This window comes from Haliotis rubra, unplaced genomic scaffold (genome assembly GCF_003918875.1).
Source record: "Haliotis rubra isolate DU_JTF1 unplaced genomic scaffold, ASM391887v1 Scf122, whole genome shotgun sequence".
NCBI classification, from domain to species: Eukaryota; Metazoa; Mollusca; class Gastropoda; order Lepetellida; family Haliotidae; genus Haliotis; species Haliotis rubra.
Window position 1 is genome coordinate 1,483,985 of NW_025765137.1, and position 12,659 is coordinate 1,496,643.

The 12,659-nt window shown below is 39.9% G+C and overlaps 1 protein-coding gene across 1 annotated transcript in view; it reads right to left on the bottom strand.

Moving 5' to 3' along the window:
* The window catches only part of LOC124265901, an 83,540-nt gene that overhangs the window by 2,033 nt on the left and 68,848 nt on the right, over positions 1 to 12,659 (bottom strand). The window contains exons 27-35 of the mRNA XM_046700754.1: positions 11,928 to 12,017; positions 10,849 to 10,981; positions 10,598 to 10,699; positions 6,116 to 6,235; positions 5,676 to 5,857; positions 4,395 to 4,534; positions 3,694 to 3,846; positions 2,823 to 2,921; positions 630 to 721 (exon numbers count right to left, since the gene is read on the bottom strand). Coding sequence (XP_046556710.1) covers positions 630 to 721; positions 2,823 to 2,921; positions 3,694 to 3,846; positions 4,395 to 4,534; positions 5,676 to 5,857; positions 6,116 to 6,235; positions 10,598 to 10,699; positions 10,849 to 10,981; positions 11,928 to 12,017 — 1,111 coding nt within the window. The remainder of the gene's footprint in view (positions 1 to 629; positions 722 to 2,822; positions 2,922 to 3,693; positions 3,847 to 4,394; positions 4,535 to 5,675; positions 5,858 to 6,115; positions 6,236 to 10,597; positions 10,700 to 10,848; positions 10,982 to 11,927; positions 12,018 to 12,659) is intronic.

The window sequence follows — 12,659 nt, forward strand, 5'->3', positions numbered from 1 at the left end:
AATATCGAGTTAAAAGAGTAATTTTGCTTGTTGGGACCATGAAATTATATCGAGATATCCGAAATATGGAGACATCCGTATCGAGTTAAAAGAGCTTGAATAATGATAAATTATGAAGGATTTTGCCGGGACAGAGATATTATATCGAGACAACCGAGATATCGAGTTATCAGAGTTCGACACAACGGTGCTGGACTGTAGTACTATTATATAATTTTATTGCATGCTCAAAAACCTATTAAATTATTGTTTGATCATAGGTTTATTAAAGAGGATTCAAATTTAAGGCTGCACTGCAAATCCAAGACACTTTAAGACTGTTGAAACCTGAATCTGCATCAACCCAACTATGAAACTGAAAACTTTTAGATTAGTGTTCCAAGTTAAGAGGAGGATACAGTCTGTCATCTCATATATTTTCTGTCACTCATCATTTTTTTGACACTGAAAACTTTCTCAGTCACCTTACATGGTCTACAAAGTTTGACCTGTGTTTATAGTATCACCTGTCTTTTAATCATATTTGGTTGGAGTAATAATTTGTTGGTGCCTGCTTAAGTTTGGATCCCAAGGACCCAATAAAAACAGAACCAAAAAGGCTAATCAGATCAAATTATGCATGAGGGTACCTTGACTTCTCGCTCTCCTCTACAGTCCAATATGTAGCTACCAAGTACCATGAGAATATCTGCGGTCTTCGAACTCATGTGGATCCTCAAGGCTGGAAAATAACATACAATGTCAAAACTGACATATTGATTTCTTCATTTGACACATCCACAGCTCGAAATATTTTGGGACCAGTTGTCTTCTGCCTGACTTGAGTTAATTTACATAATCCATGAGTCTGCAATGAGCATTGGACAAGCTGGATATGATAAGCATATCCATGCTTGGGTTGACAGACCTCAACAAGTAAGTCGATGGGAGATTGAGAGGTCTGACTTGGTTACATGCATTGTTTGGTTGTCATCATACCAAACAGGTTGTGAATATGGTAACCACTGGTTTACAGTGAGACCCCCGGTATCCGGGCACATTTGTTTTTACGTAAATCGTCCGGATAACTGAATATCCGGATATCTGGATTTCTGTCATCCAGGCCGAATGTTGAGGATAAAAAAGCAGTGTGTAGAAGGGGGTGGGCTTATCTTCATGAGTTACGCTTTCGTCAAACTTTTGTCCAGGGGTAAGAAAACAACATCATATCACCTCGCGTGAACAAACAGAAGACAACTTTGTCAGTAAAGACGTCAAATTTGCAATTAAACATCACTAGACAAGTTTATTTACATCTTAAGTACTAAGTTGTTTTTGCTGGGCATTGTATTATTTGCAGGGATTAAGATTGCCGTGTGTATTTGAGCCGGAAATAGCAATCAGCTGTGAACACGTTTCCCGGCAATCAAGTTCAAACATGCACAATAATATAGTAGGTGTTTGAACGGTAGCGAGCATACATTTCTTGTTTAAAATCACTTCCAAAACAGCATGGTCAGTTTGATTTGCCAATTACAAATCACTCTGTGTCAGACAGGTCTACTAATCACCACTAATACCCTGCTTAGCAGACCTTGTCTTGTGTCAAAACACGTGGGACACTTGCGCTTCACTTCACACGGTCAGCGAAAGATCAAAGCTTCGTGCGGATAAGTGAGTCAATTTTGAGTTGATTTAACTGGTTGGTTTGTAAAACTTACCGTCCAGGAACGGAAACCGCATGTCCGTTATAGACTGTCACTTTTATAACGTAAGAGGTTGTTTTGTTTTTATGAAAATTGACCGGAAGGCGAGGTTTCCGGATATCTGGGGTCCGGGTATCTGGGGTCTCACTGTACATGGGTGTGTCTGAATTTTTTTCTGAACAATATTGCTCAAAGCAGCATTAAACGGAGTACAAAATTTGAAAATCTTATTGAAAGAAGCTATAGTTTACATATCTGACAATATTCATATTTCATTCATGTCACATTGCCTCCATGGTCTGTTGGATAATAACTCTCTCCCCGTAGAGTGGAAAGTTGGTTGTTTAAATCCTGGGTGCCTCATATCAAGAGATATAATGCTCATTGTCTCAACACTGTGTTTGAGGGGAGTGACTCTGTTGAACTGTGGCTTGGTGTGACTGGCATCATCATTTCAGCATCAGTCTAAACTAGTATGAGCAGACACAGAGACCACACATGCTCTGATCCTGAGTGTGATGGCAAACCTCATTGCACCCAACCATTCATGTCAAATGCTAACAGTATAAAGTTGTCTGATGTTTGGTGAGGATAATGACTAAGGCTGTTACGACTCACTCACATATTCGCTGAATCGAACCGTAGCCCTTCATGAATTCAATTCGTTATTCATGGTCACCAGAACCAAATATTAACGAATATTTACGATTTTGTTAAGGGAGCATGTTTTACTTGAACATGGACGTTCCATAAAGTGCATCAATCACTTAACTACAATATTATATTCGTGAATAATCATTCGTATTTGTTACCCAAAATTCATGATACGTATCATATTCACCACAGAGTGTATTCGTTGCAGCCCTAATAATGACATAATTGGTTTCAGTTTCACAGTTGAAAGTATTATGTAGGTGATGATGGTATCCTATAGTTATGAATTATGCATGACAACATTTGAACATTTGATTAACAAATAACTTGTATTAAATAAAATATATGGAGCATAATAATAGTAATGATGCAACAAATCTGCTCATGTTTTAAGAATAACTTTCCATATTCCACACTCAACACAAGCAAATAACTAAAAACCAAATTGACTCTTTTGCAACATCATTCTTCGACCAAACTCACCCATTGAACTAGACTCCATTCTAGATGCTGTGTTGACCGTGTCACCAAACAGACAGTACCTGGGCATCTTGAGACCAACAACACCAGCCACAGCAGGACCTGGGGATTTCAAATATTCATTAACCAAACATCGTGTTTTATGTAGTCAGGTATAAGCATACTGTTGTTGTATGACTTATTGTAAGATGCTGTCTATGTTTAAAATGTTATAGAAGAACTGCTCTCATCATGCTAACCTAAAGCTACCATTCCAAGATATCACACACGTATATGTTGAGGGATCACAAATCACAATCTGAAGCACTGAGATAAAAAGATACTCATGTCACTGCCCTGTTGTTTTTAAAAATGCAAAAAAGTTAGTGAAATTTGAAAACTTCTGCAAATGATGGAAGTAGTAACTGACTATCATATGTAAGTGAAAAAAACAGAAGCATTTGTCTACACATGTGACATCCAAGGATTTATTTAGATCTTCCCCATGGCAGATATTCTGAGGCCCTAAGTCTTCAGCAAATGACAGTAAAAGTTCCCAAATTAAAACTGAATATTTCCAAATTTAATGCTTAGATTGACTTTATAGCATGAAATGTTGATGTTTAAATTCAATGTACAAAAAAATGACTCTGAATTTTGAATAGATAAGAGCCTAAAAATAATCTTAATTTACACTAAATAATGATTCTGCCAATTTGTCTGTCTTCGGTGTAACAAGTGAACGCTCTGACCTGACTTTCACCAAAAGGTGGACGAGAGATGTGCTGATAGCAAAGTCTCCTGGGGTTTTCTAAAAACAGGATTACCAATAAATTTCTATTCTGGATTTCTCTATGAAAAATGTTGTAATTTATCAGCTGAATATTTTACAAACCAGAGTGCATCCCCACACGGAGCTGTAGTATTTCCTCAGGCATGTGTCGTATCTTGAAGCCAATCATGGAGGACAGCAGATCAAGACTCATTGTTGCAATTTCTCCTGCATGGAGATTGCCATTCCTGATTGGCAAGCCACTCACAACCATGTCTAAAGGAAACAAAATACTTCCATCCTACACAGCATATTAAAACAACATATTGCAGGATCAAGGCACGCTGTAGTTCACCTGAATTTTCACAACGTTATTGATAAATTACTTGATGACGTATGCCAAACAAGTGTCCTTACTCAAAATAACATAAAACTCTTCATTAATTCTTACACAATAAACATCCTTGTCTGTGGAATTACACACAGATACATAAATAGCCGACAAAATTGTTTTTAATAAAATTGAGTAGTAAGATCAGTGAATGTTTCAACGCCACAGTTAGGTATAATCCAGCTAAATCCCAGAGGCATTTATGTTAATCTGGACCAGGGAAACCAGACAGAACTCTGATCATCAGACCACATCAGGGGCATGATGACCCACAATCACCAATGTCACACCCTCGGGAAAAATGATATTCTTTGAACCTGGGTTATTTAACACTTTATTTTCCTTGCTAATGAATACATGTTACTAATGTCAATATCTTTAAATGAAGGTATATGGTTTATAAGTATGGTAATACTGTATAGCCTCAACTTACATGCATCACCAATTGTTTCTACTTTGTATACATCATAGTTGTCCAGAATGGCATCAAATGTTGTGTACAGATCATTCAGCAAGTCTACAACTTGTAGAGGAGTACTGCCCCTTGCAATGGCAGTGAAACCCACAATGTCACTGAAAAAGGCAATGAGCATAGTGAGTACACAAAAACCTTATGAAATTCTATTTGTGAGCATGAGTGATAGTGGTGTTCCGATTAATTGAAATAGTCGAAGATTGGTCGCAGTGACCAAACGACCAAGCAATCGATCACATTTTCTCATAATCGAACATAAACGATTTTGGAACTACTGTTTTAGTGTTTGAAATACTTGACAATGGATCATATCTTAGAAGCTGTCAGGGCATGAAAACATGTTTAATTCTTAGAAAACTCACTTCACTAACTGAAAAGTCATGACTGAATATTTCTCTGAGACTCCATAAAGTTTATGTTCATGATATATTAGTCATAACTTTAAAGTAGCAAGTTGCATCATGTTATTAATATCTCCAATAACAACCTGGATATGAAAATTTGAAAAATGACGCTAACCAATTTTTGTTGATGATTGTTCGTTGGTAATGAAGCAATCATCAATTGTGAGATTTCAACCAATTCCCAACACTAGTGAGTGAAAGTGTTTGTTTCATTACTCTACCAATGGGATAGTACTATTTACACAGATATAATCTGGACCAGACAATCAAGGCACACACTTTTAATCAAGTCACTAATCAACCCGGTCCATTCAACTGCTCATTACGGCCATTATAGGTAACTAAGGCTTAATTGCAACAAAGGAACCAAACAGGTGTTGACATATTCACCTTCTCAAGGCCAAATTACTCTTGCAAGAATCCTGTTTGTTGTTACGTGGCACTTATATGTGTAGGATAAAGCAGGACTCCGAGGTTATGGTTGGGAAAGTAAGACCCGAGACCGGAGGGTGGGGAGAAGTAAGACTGAGAGCGCGAATCGCTTGAGGTCTTACTTCTCTCCACCCGATGGTCGAGGGCTTACTTGCCCAACCAAAAACCTCAAATGAGGTTATTCCGGGAAAAGAAGCCATGTCTAATATATAGTGAGAAGCACCCTTCAGGTTTATATTCCAGATCAATGCAGGTGACATAACTCTGACTGGGCCAGACAAATCAGTGATCAACATCTGAAATAATCCATTCCTTTACATCCTATGACCAGCATTGATAGCTGGGGAAATAAGAGAGACATTGAAGAATTAATTTATATAAAATTATGACAAAAATAAGATACCTGAAGAAAATGGTGACACATTCAAAGCTCTCTGGATCAACTTTTCGACCATGCTTGAGATCCTCTACAACCTTCTTCGGCAACATCTGGCTGACAAGTTGCTCTGTTTTGGCTTTCTCCACCTGCAGTTCCTTTGTTCTGTCAGCTACGATTGCTTCCAGATTACTGGAGTATTTCTCAAGCTGAAAAAGTCAGTATGCATTGCTCAGACAGCTATCTGACTAGATCAGATTTGAAGTCGAAGGCTTCTTATTGTGGGTGTTAACATACCAACACTTATTCCCCTTTTGGCCCAATTATATTACTGAAATATTTAACGAACTCAACAGAAAGAAATTTTTATTGTTACACATTTGTGAACTAATGTTTTGGTGGATCAGTAAATTGAATTGACCAAACAATACTGCCTAATCCTGTAGTAGAATCTATCCGGTACTTACCATGTTTACGAGATTGTCTATGAGTTCACCCTTGACAGGATGAATTTCATTCAACCTCATCAACATCTCCTTGAAAACTGGTCTTGATTCTGGATTTGGATGAAACCCAGCTTCGAACATCTGAAACAGAATGAAAACATGACTTTCCTGATGCTAAATGCCATTTGAAAAACTCTTCACTGAGCTTAAATTGTATATTTTGATTATTATCTCAGTTAATGCTCGGGGAAAGACCCCTGACCAAAATCAGGAAAAAGTGGTTGGATTGGTTTAGTTGTTGTTTAACACCGCACTCAGCAATATTCCAGCTATATGGCGGCGGTCTGTAAATAAACGACTCGGGACCAGACAATCCAGTGACCAAAGGCATGAGCATCAATCTACGCAACTGGGATAAGATGACATGTGTCAACCAAGTCAGCAAGTTTGACCACCCGGTCCTGTTAGTCACCTCTTACAACAAGCATGGGCTGCTGAAGACCAATTCTAACCCTGATCTACACGTGGTTGGAGGGTGAGGGAGTAAAAAAGCAATGATACTGCCATTGGACCATAGCTTACCTGCATAACAACAGCTAGGATGACAACCACAAAATGAGACTAACTGAAATTTTATGCTAATTTCAATGCAAGTACATGGTACAAACCATGAGAACCTATCACACTGCAGCAGTTATCAAATGGCGTAATGTCATACAGCATTTTATCAATATGGCTGCTTAGGACAGCAAATTGAAGTCAAATATAAATATGTAATTGTTTTGAATAAATTCAGGTGTCATCATTGGTTGGAAGAAGCCTGTGATGTTTGAGCTTATCTATTCATCCGTTTCTGAGGGCGTTTCCTTCATTCAGTCAGGTGACTTAAAATGACCATTGAAAACTATACTAAGCAGCAAAAGAAACGTCAGTTTGGCATTTTCAGCCGCCGCAGAACGGATAACTGTAAACTCATTTAATGTTTTGATCGTACATTTTTTGACAACATCTCCAACTTTACCTGAGCAAAGACATTCCTTCCCAGAATGGAACCCAGGAAATGGTCTAAAAAAAATGTGCTAACCTGATCCTGGAGATGGTACGGTGTTCTCCATGTTTTCATGCTGCATGCTGCACGTGCTGTTCACAAGGACCAGCCCTATAAAATGCACTCCCAAACCTGGTTGAAAAATTCACATTACAACATCAGCAGGATGCGCGACTCCACACGCGACAGCTCGAAGGAACCAGGCTAGGGAAGACTTGAAGCTGGCCACACTGCACAAGCCGTTGCCAATCACTTCCAGGTCAACGTTCGGACCATCTACAAGCTGCAGCAACGTTTCCGGGCCACCAACACCACAAATGATCGCCCCCGTACTGGCAGACCAGGGTGACCACAAGATGACAAGACCGCCATGTTGTGCAACAGCATGTACAGCATGCCTTCATGCAGGCATCCGAAACAGCACGCCAGACAGTGGGAACAAACAGAAGACCAATCAGTACAGATACAGTACGTCGATGTCTTAACAGCGGGAACCTCCACTGCCATAGACCTTACCGTGGACCTATCCTCACCCCTCGTCACCCTCGACAGTTTGCCCTACAACACCAAAACTGGCAATACAGGCAATGGAGAACTGTTCTGTTCACAGATGAAAGTCGGTACTGCGTATCAACTGCAGATGGAAGAACAAGAATATGGCGTAGCAGCGTGGCCAGCGTTACTCAGACCAATGTGTTATGGAAAGAGACTCATGGGGAGGTGCAAGCATCTTGGTATGGGGTGGAATAGGCCTGAACCAGAGAGTGGGTCCTGTGGTGTTCCAGAACCTTGGTCCAGGGAGAGGAGGCGGCATCACAGCGTGCTAATACATTCCTTCAGTAAACTGAGACTTTGAATGTGTTTATCTCTGTGCTAAAGTAGGGAAAACACGACCAAATTTATTTCCTTATTTTCTCCATATCGTCATTTTTCGATCTTAGTGAACATAGTTCTCAGTTGTTACTGGCCCGATTTCAATGAAATTTTGTGTACATATAGCCAGTTGATTACTTTATGCAATAACAGAGAGACTTTTTCAAATTTGTTGCGGTTTTCTTTTTAGAAAATGAAATATGAGTGAAAATCACCCCCAAAAGTGATTTTTAAAACAAATTTTAAATAAAATAACAGTCTTTTTAAAAAAATATCTCTCTGTCATTGCACCCTACACACCCCAAGGTATGTTGTAAAGTTGAAATTATATAGATATCTTTATTAGTTTTAGAGAAAAACTTTCACTAAATTTCATCTTTTTTCAGGCTTGCGTCCATTTTGGACGTTTCCATGGCAACCGGTGGCACCATCACCTGGAAAAGACTCTTTATCGATTGTTAACATGTATACCTCTAAGTTGAAACTAAATAAACCTAACAAATACTTGTTAAGCATTTTGTCATATGTCAGGTGCAGTGTCTGGCCTTAACACCGCACTCAGCAATATTCCAGCTATATGGCGGCGGTCTGTAAATAAACGACTCGGGACCAGACAATCCAGTGAACAAAGGCATGAGCATCAATCTACGCAACTGGGATAAGATGACATGTGTCAACCAAGTCAGCGAGTTTGACCACCCGGTCCTGTTAGTCACCTCTTACAAGCATGGGCTGCTGAAGACCAATTCTAACCCTGATCTACATGTGGTTGGAGGGTGAGGGAGTAAAAAAGCAATGATACTGCCATTGGACCATAGCTTACCTGCATAACAACAGCTAGGATGACAACCACAAAATGAGACAAACTGAAATTTTATGCTAATTTCAATGCAAGTACAAACCATGAGAACCTATCACACTGCAGCAGTTATCAAATGGCCGTAATGTCATACAGCATTTTATCAATATGGCTGCTTAGGACAGCAAATTGAAGTCCAATATAAATATGTAATTGTTTTGAATAAATTCAGGTGTCATCATTGGTTGGAAGAAGCCTGTGATGTTTGAGCTTATCTATTCATCCGTTTCTGAGACGTTTCCTTCATTCAGTCAGGTGACTTAAAATGACCATTGAAAACTATACTAAGCAGCAAAAGAAACGTCAGTTTGGCATTTTCCTTCGCAGAACGGATAACTGTAAACTCATTTAATGTTTTGATTGTACATTTTTGACAACATCTCCAACTTTACCTGAGCAAAGACATTCCTTCCCAGAATGGAACCCAGGAAATGGTCTAAAAAAATGCTACCTGATCTCGGAGATGGTACGGTGTTCTCCATGTTTTCATGCAACTCATGCTGCACGTGCTGTTCACAAGGACCAGCCCTATAAAATGCACTCCCAAACCTGGTTGAAAATTCACATTACAACATCAGCAGGATGCCGCGACTCACGACAGCTCGAAGGAACCAGGCGCTAGGAAGACTTGAAGCTGGCCACACTGCACAAGCCGTTGCCAATCACTTCCAGGTCAACGTTCGGACCATCTACAAGCTGCAGCAACGTTTCCGGGCCACCAACACCACAAATGATCGCCCCCGTACTGGCAGACCAGGGTGACCACAAGATGACAAGACCGCCATGTTGTGCAACAGCATGTACAGCATGCCTTCATGCAGGCATCCGAAACAGCACGCCAGACAGTGGGAACAAACAGAAGACCAATCAGTACAGATACAGTACGTCGATGTCTTAACAGCGGGAACCTCCACTGCCATAGACCTTACCGTGGACCTATCCTCACCCCTCGTCACCCTCGACAGTTTGCCCTACAACACCAAAACTGGCAATACAGGCAATGGAGAACTGTTCTGTTCACAGATGAAAGTCGGTACTGCGTATCAACTGCAGATGGAAGAACAAGAATATGGCGACGACGTGGCCAGCGTTACTCAGACCAATGTGTTATGGAAAGAGACTCATGGGGAGGTGCAAGCATCTTGGTATGGGGTGGAATAGGCCTGAACCAGAGAGTGGGTCCTGTGGTGTTCCAGAACCTTGGTCCAGGGAGAGGAGGCGGCATCACAGGGGTGCGCTACATCGACTAAGCTCTCAGACCCCACGTCATACCACATTTCACACGTCACCTAAACAACATTTTCCAGCATGATAACGCCTGGGCCCATACTGCAAGAGCTACACGGGACTTCCTACAGCAGAACGGTGTCAAGATTATGCAGTGGCCAGCCCATAGTCCTGATATATCTGAATGGACTGCAAATTGTCATGTAATGTCTTGGAATTGTGCTGAGTTATTCATTGATGTGTCAACATATTGTACACTAAAAATGTTTTTGATCCGCTTATTATGTCCATTTCTGTAATGATTTGATTATAGTGCCTATCTAATTTTGAATTCGTACTGACGTTTTTGCTGCTGAGTATATAACATAAGTTTCTTGGAGAAACACTGTTTATAAAAATAGTTTTTGAAAAACTATATCTCAAGAGTGAACTGTCACCAATCTGACATGGAGCCTGCTGCTACTGTAATCTTGAATGTGTTTCTTGTCGGGCTCACCTTCCTCATGTTGGCTTTAGCATCATAGTCTTCTGGTAAAAAGCTCTCTTCTACATACGGTCGGAATGGCATCATGGTATCTGCTTTAAGCTCTCTCCACAACTGAAATAGAGCAAGGGATATAGACATTATTGAATATCATTGCAGTCACATCTTGGCATGTCATCTTGATGACTAGTATTCTTGATGAAATCACCAATCTCAAAGGTGATGGGGCAACTAGAGAAAAAACACATCTATTCTGAACTTACTGCTTGAGCTTCTTTGTTGTCTGGATTATCTTTGTCAATAACCATTTGAATTATGTGTTTGGGCTCCATAACTTGAAGTTCATATGTGAAAGGTTGTTCTCGGGTGCAGACCTCAGTGACAATGATTGTAAATCTGCCAACATTTTAAAGAAATTTTCATATGGGTCATATATAGATTCAACATTACATATATTATTTCTACAGACATTTGCAATAAAAAACATACTGAAAAGCAGTAAAAGAAGTTTATAAAAAATATCAACTGAATTAGTGCCCAACACACTTTCTTTCTCCATGGCTTTGTTTGTAATGGAAAATCTTCAAGCTATATGACAGCAGTCTGCATATAATCCAGTCTCGGACATACAATCAAGTGATAGATATGAAGATCAACCATCCAGGCAGTGTGTGGTCTTGTGCAAAGAGCCTGGGTCACAAAGCAGTTGAAGTTAAGCAGCGAGTCCTTGGATCGGTGATCGTGTTTGGCAGCTTGACTCCTGCGAGTTTCTGGGACTTCAGTCCTGCCTCACAATGAAGCACATGTGATACATGTGGTCTCACCTTAGGCAAGTAAGTTTGTCACAATAATTTAGTTATTTTCCAAGACCCAGCAAGCTCAAGGGTTCTCAAAGCACTGTAAACGGAGGAACGTCTAACCATGATATTTTTCATTGGTGCCCCAAAGGGTTCCATGTGTATGTCCGACATAAGGTCACCTGGAATATGCCCAGGCAAAACTTAGACTGTCGCCTGCAAGTTTGAAGTCACTATATTTACAGTTTGTTTGGTTTGTTGTTTAAAGCCGCACTCAGCAATATTCAAGCTATATGGTGGCGGTCTGTAAATAACTGAGTCTGGACCAGACAATCCAGTGATCAAAAGCATGAGCATCGATCTACGCAATTGGGATACGATGACATGTGTCAACCAGCGTGACCACCCGATCCCGGTTAGTCACTTCTTACGACAAGCATGGGTTACTGAAGATCAATTCTAACCCAGATCTTCAAAGACGTGACAATAACACTAAGATGTATCTACTAATAATGTCCTCCTTGAAAGTTACTCCATGCACTCACGAGTAAATGTCCCCTGCTTTGGATCCAGACTGAACATCACCAAGGGATGAGCAGGTAGTCAGAAACTCTGGAGCTGTCCAGAATAGTGTACTAGTAAAAAAAGGAGAAGACAATGTTATGCTGACAGTTGTCCATGTCTTAAAAACAAATCATTAAAAAAACATAAAAAACTAAAGGCCCAGTTTTACTACAAAGGAAGACAAAGTCATCAATATCCCCCGCAGTGGTAAAATACTCTTGATGAATATGTTAACTAGTTATGGCACATATTGTCATCATGTACACATAAATCCAGATCTGAAAGACAGTATAAACATTGTTCTTCACATTGATCTAACGATAACATACCGATGTAAACTATTCATATACTAGTATGCTTGTATCAACAACAGGCTGCCTGAGTGCTTCCACGGTTTGAGGTACCTCAGCAATGTTGATACTGGGAATACAGTGGTACTGTTGATTTATGTCAATACTATAAGCAGTCATTAGGTTCTTGAATACCCAAGAAGTGGAAGGAGAGTATTGAATGGTTTTACAATTTTAAAGGAGCAGCAACACCAATTTCAGTCAAAGTAAAATCTGTTGCCATAGAAAAATATTTTATTCAGAAATGCAAAACTACCAAAAGGCACCAGTTCCCAACCAGACCTATCTATTTGGGGTAGAAATACTGTATATGGTTTCTATGGTCTGCTCTGGAAATGGACGGATTGAGTCCATGTTGCAGGG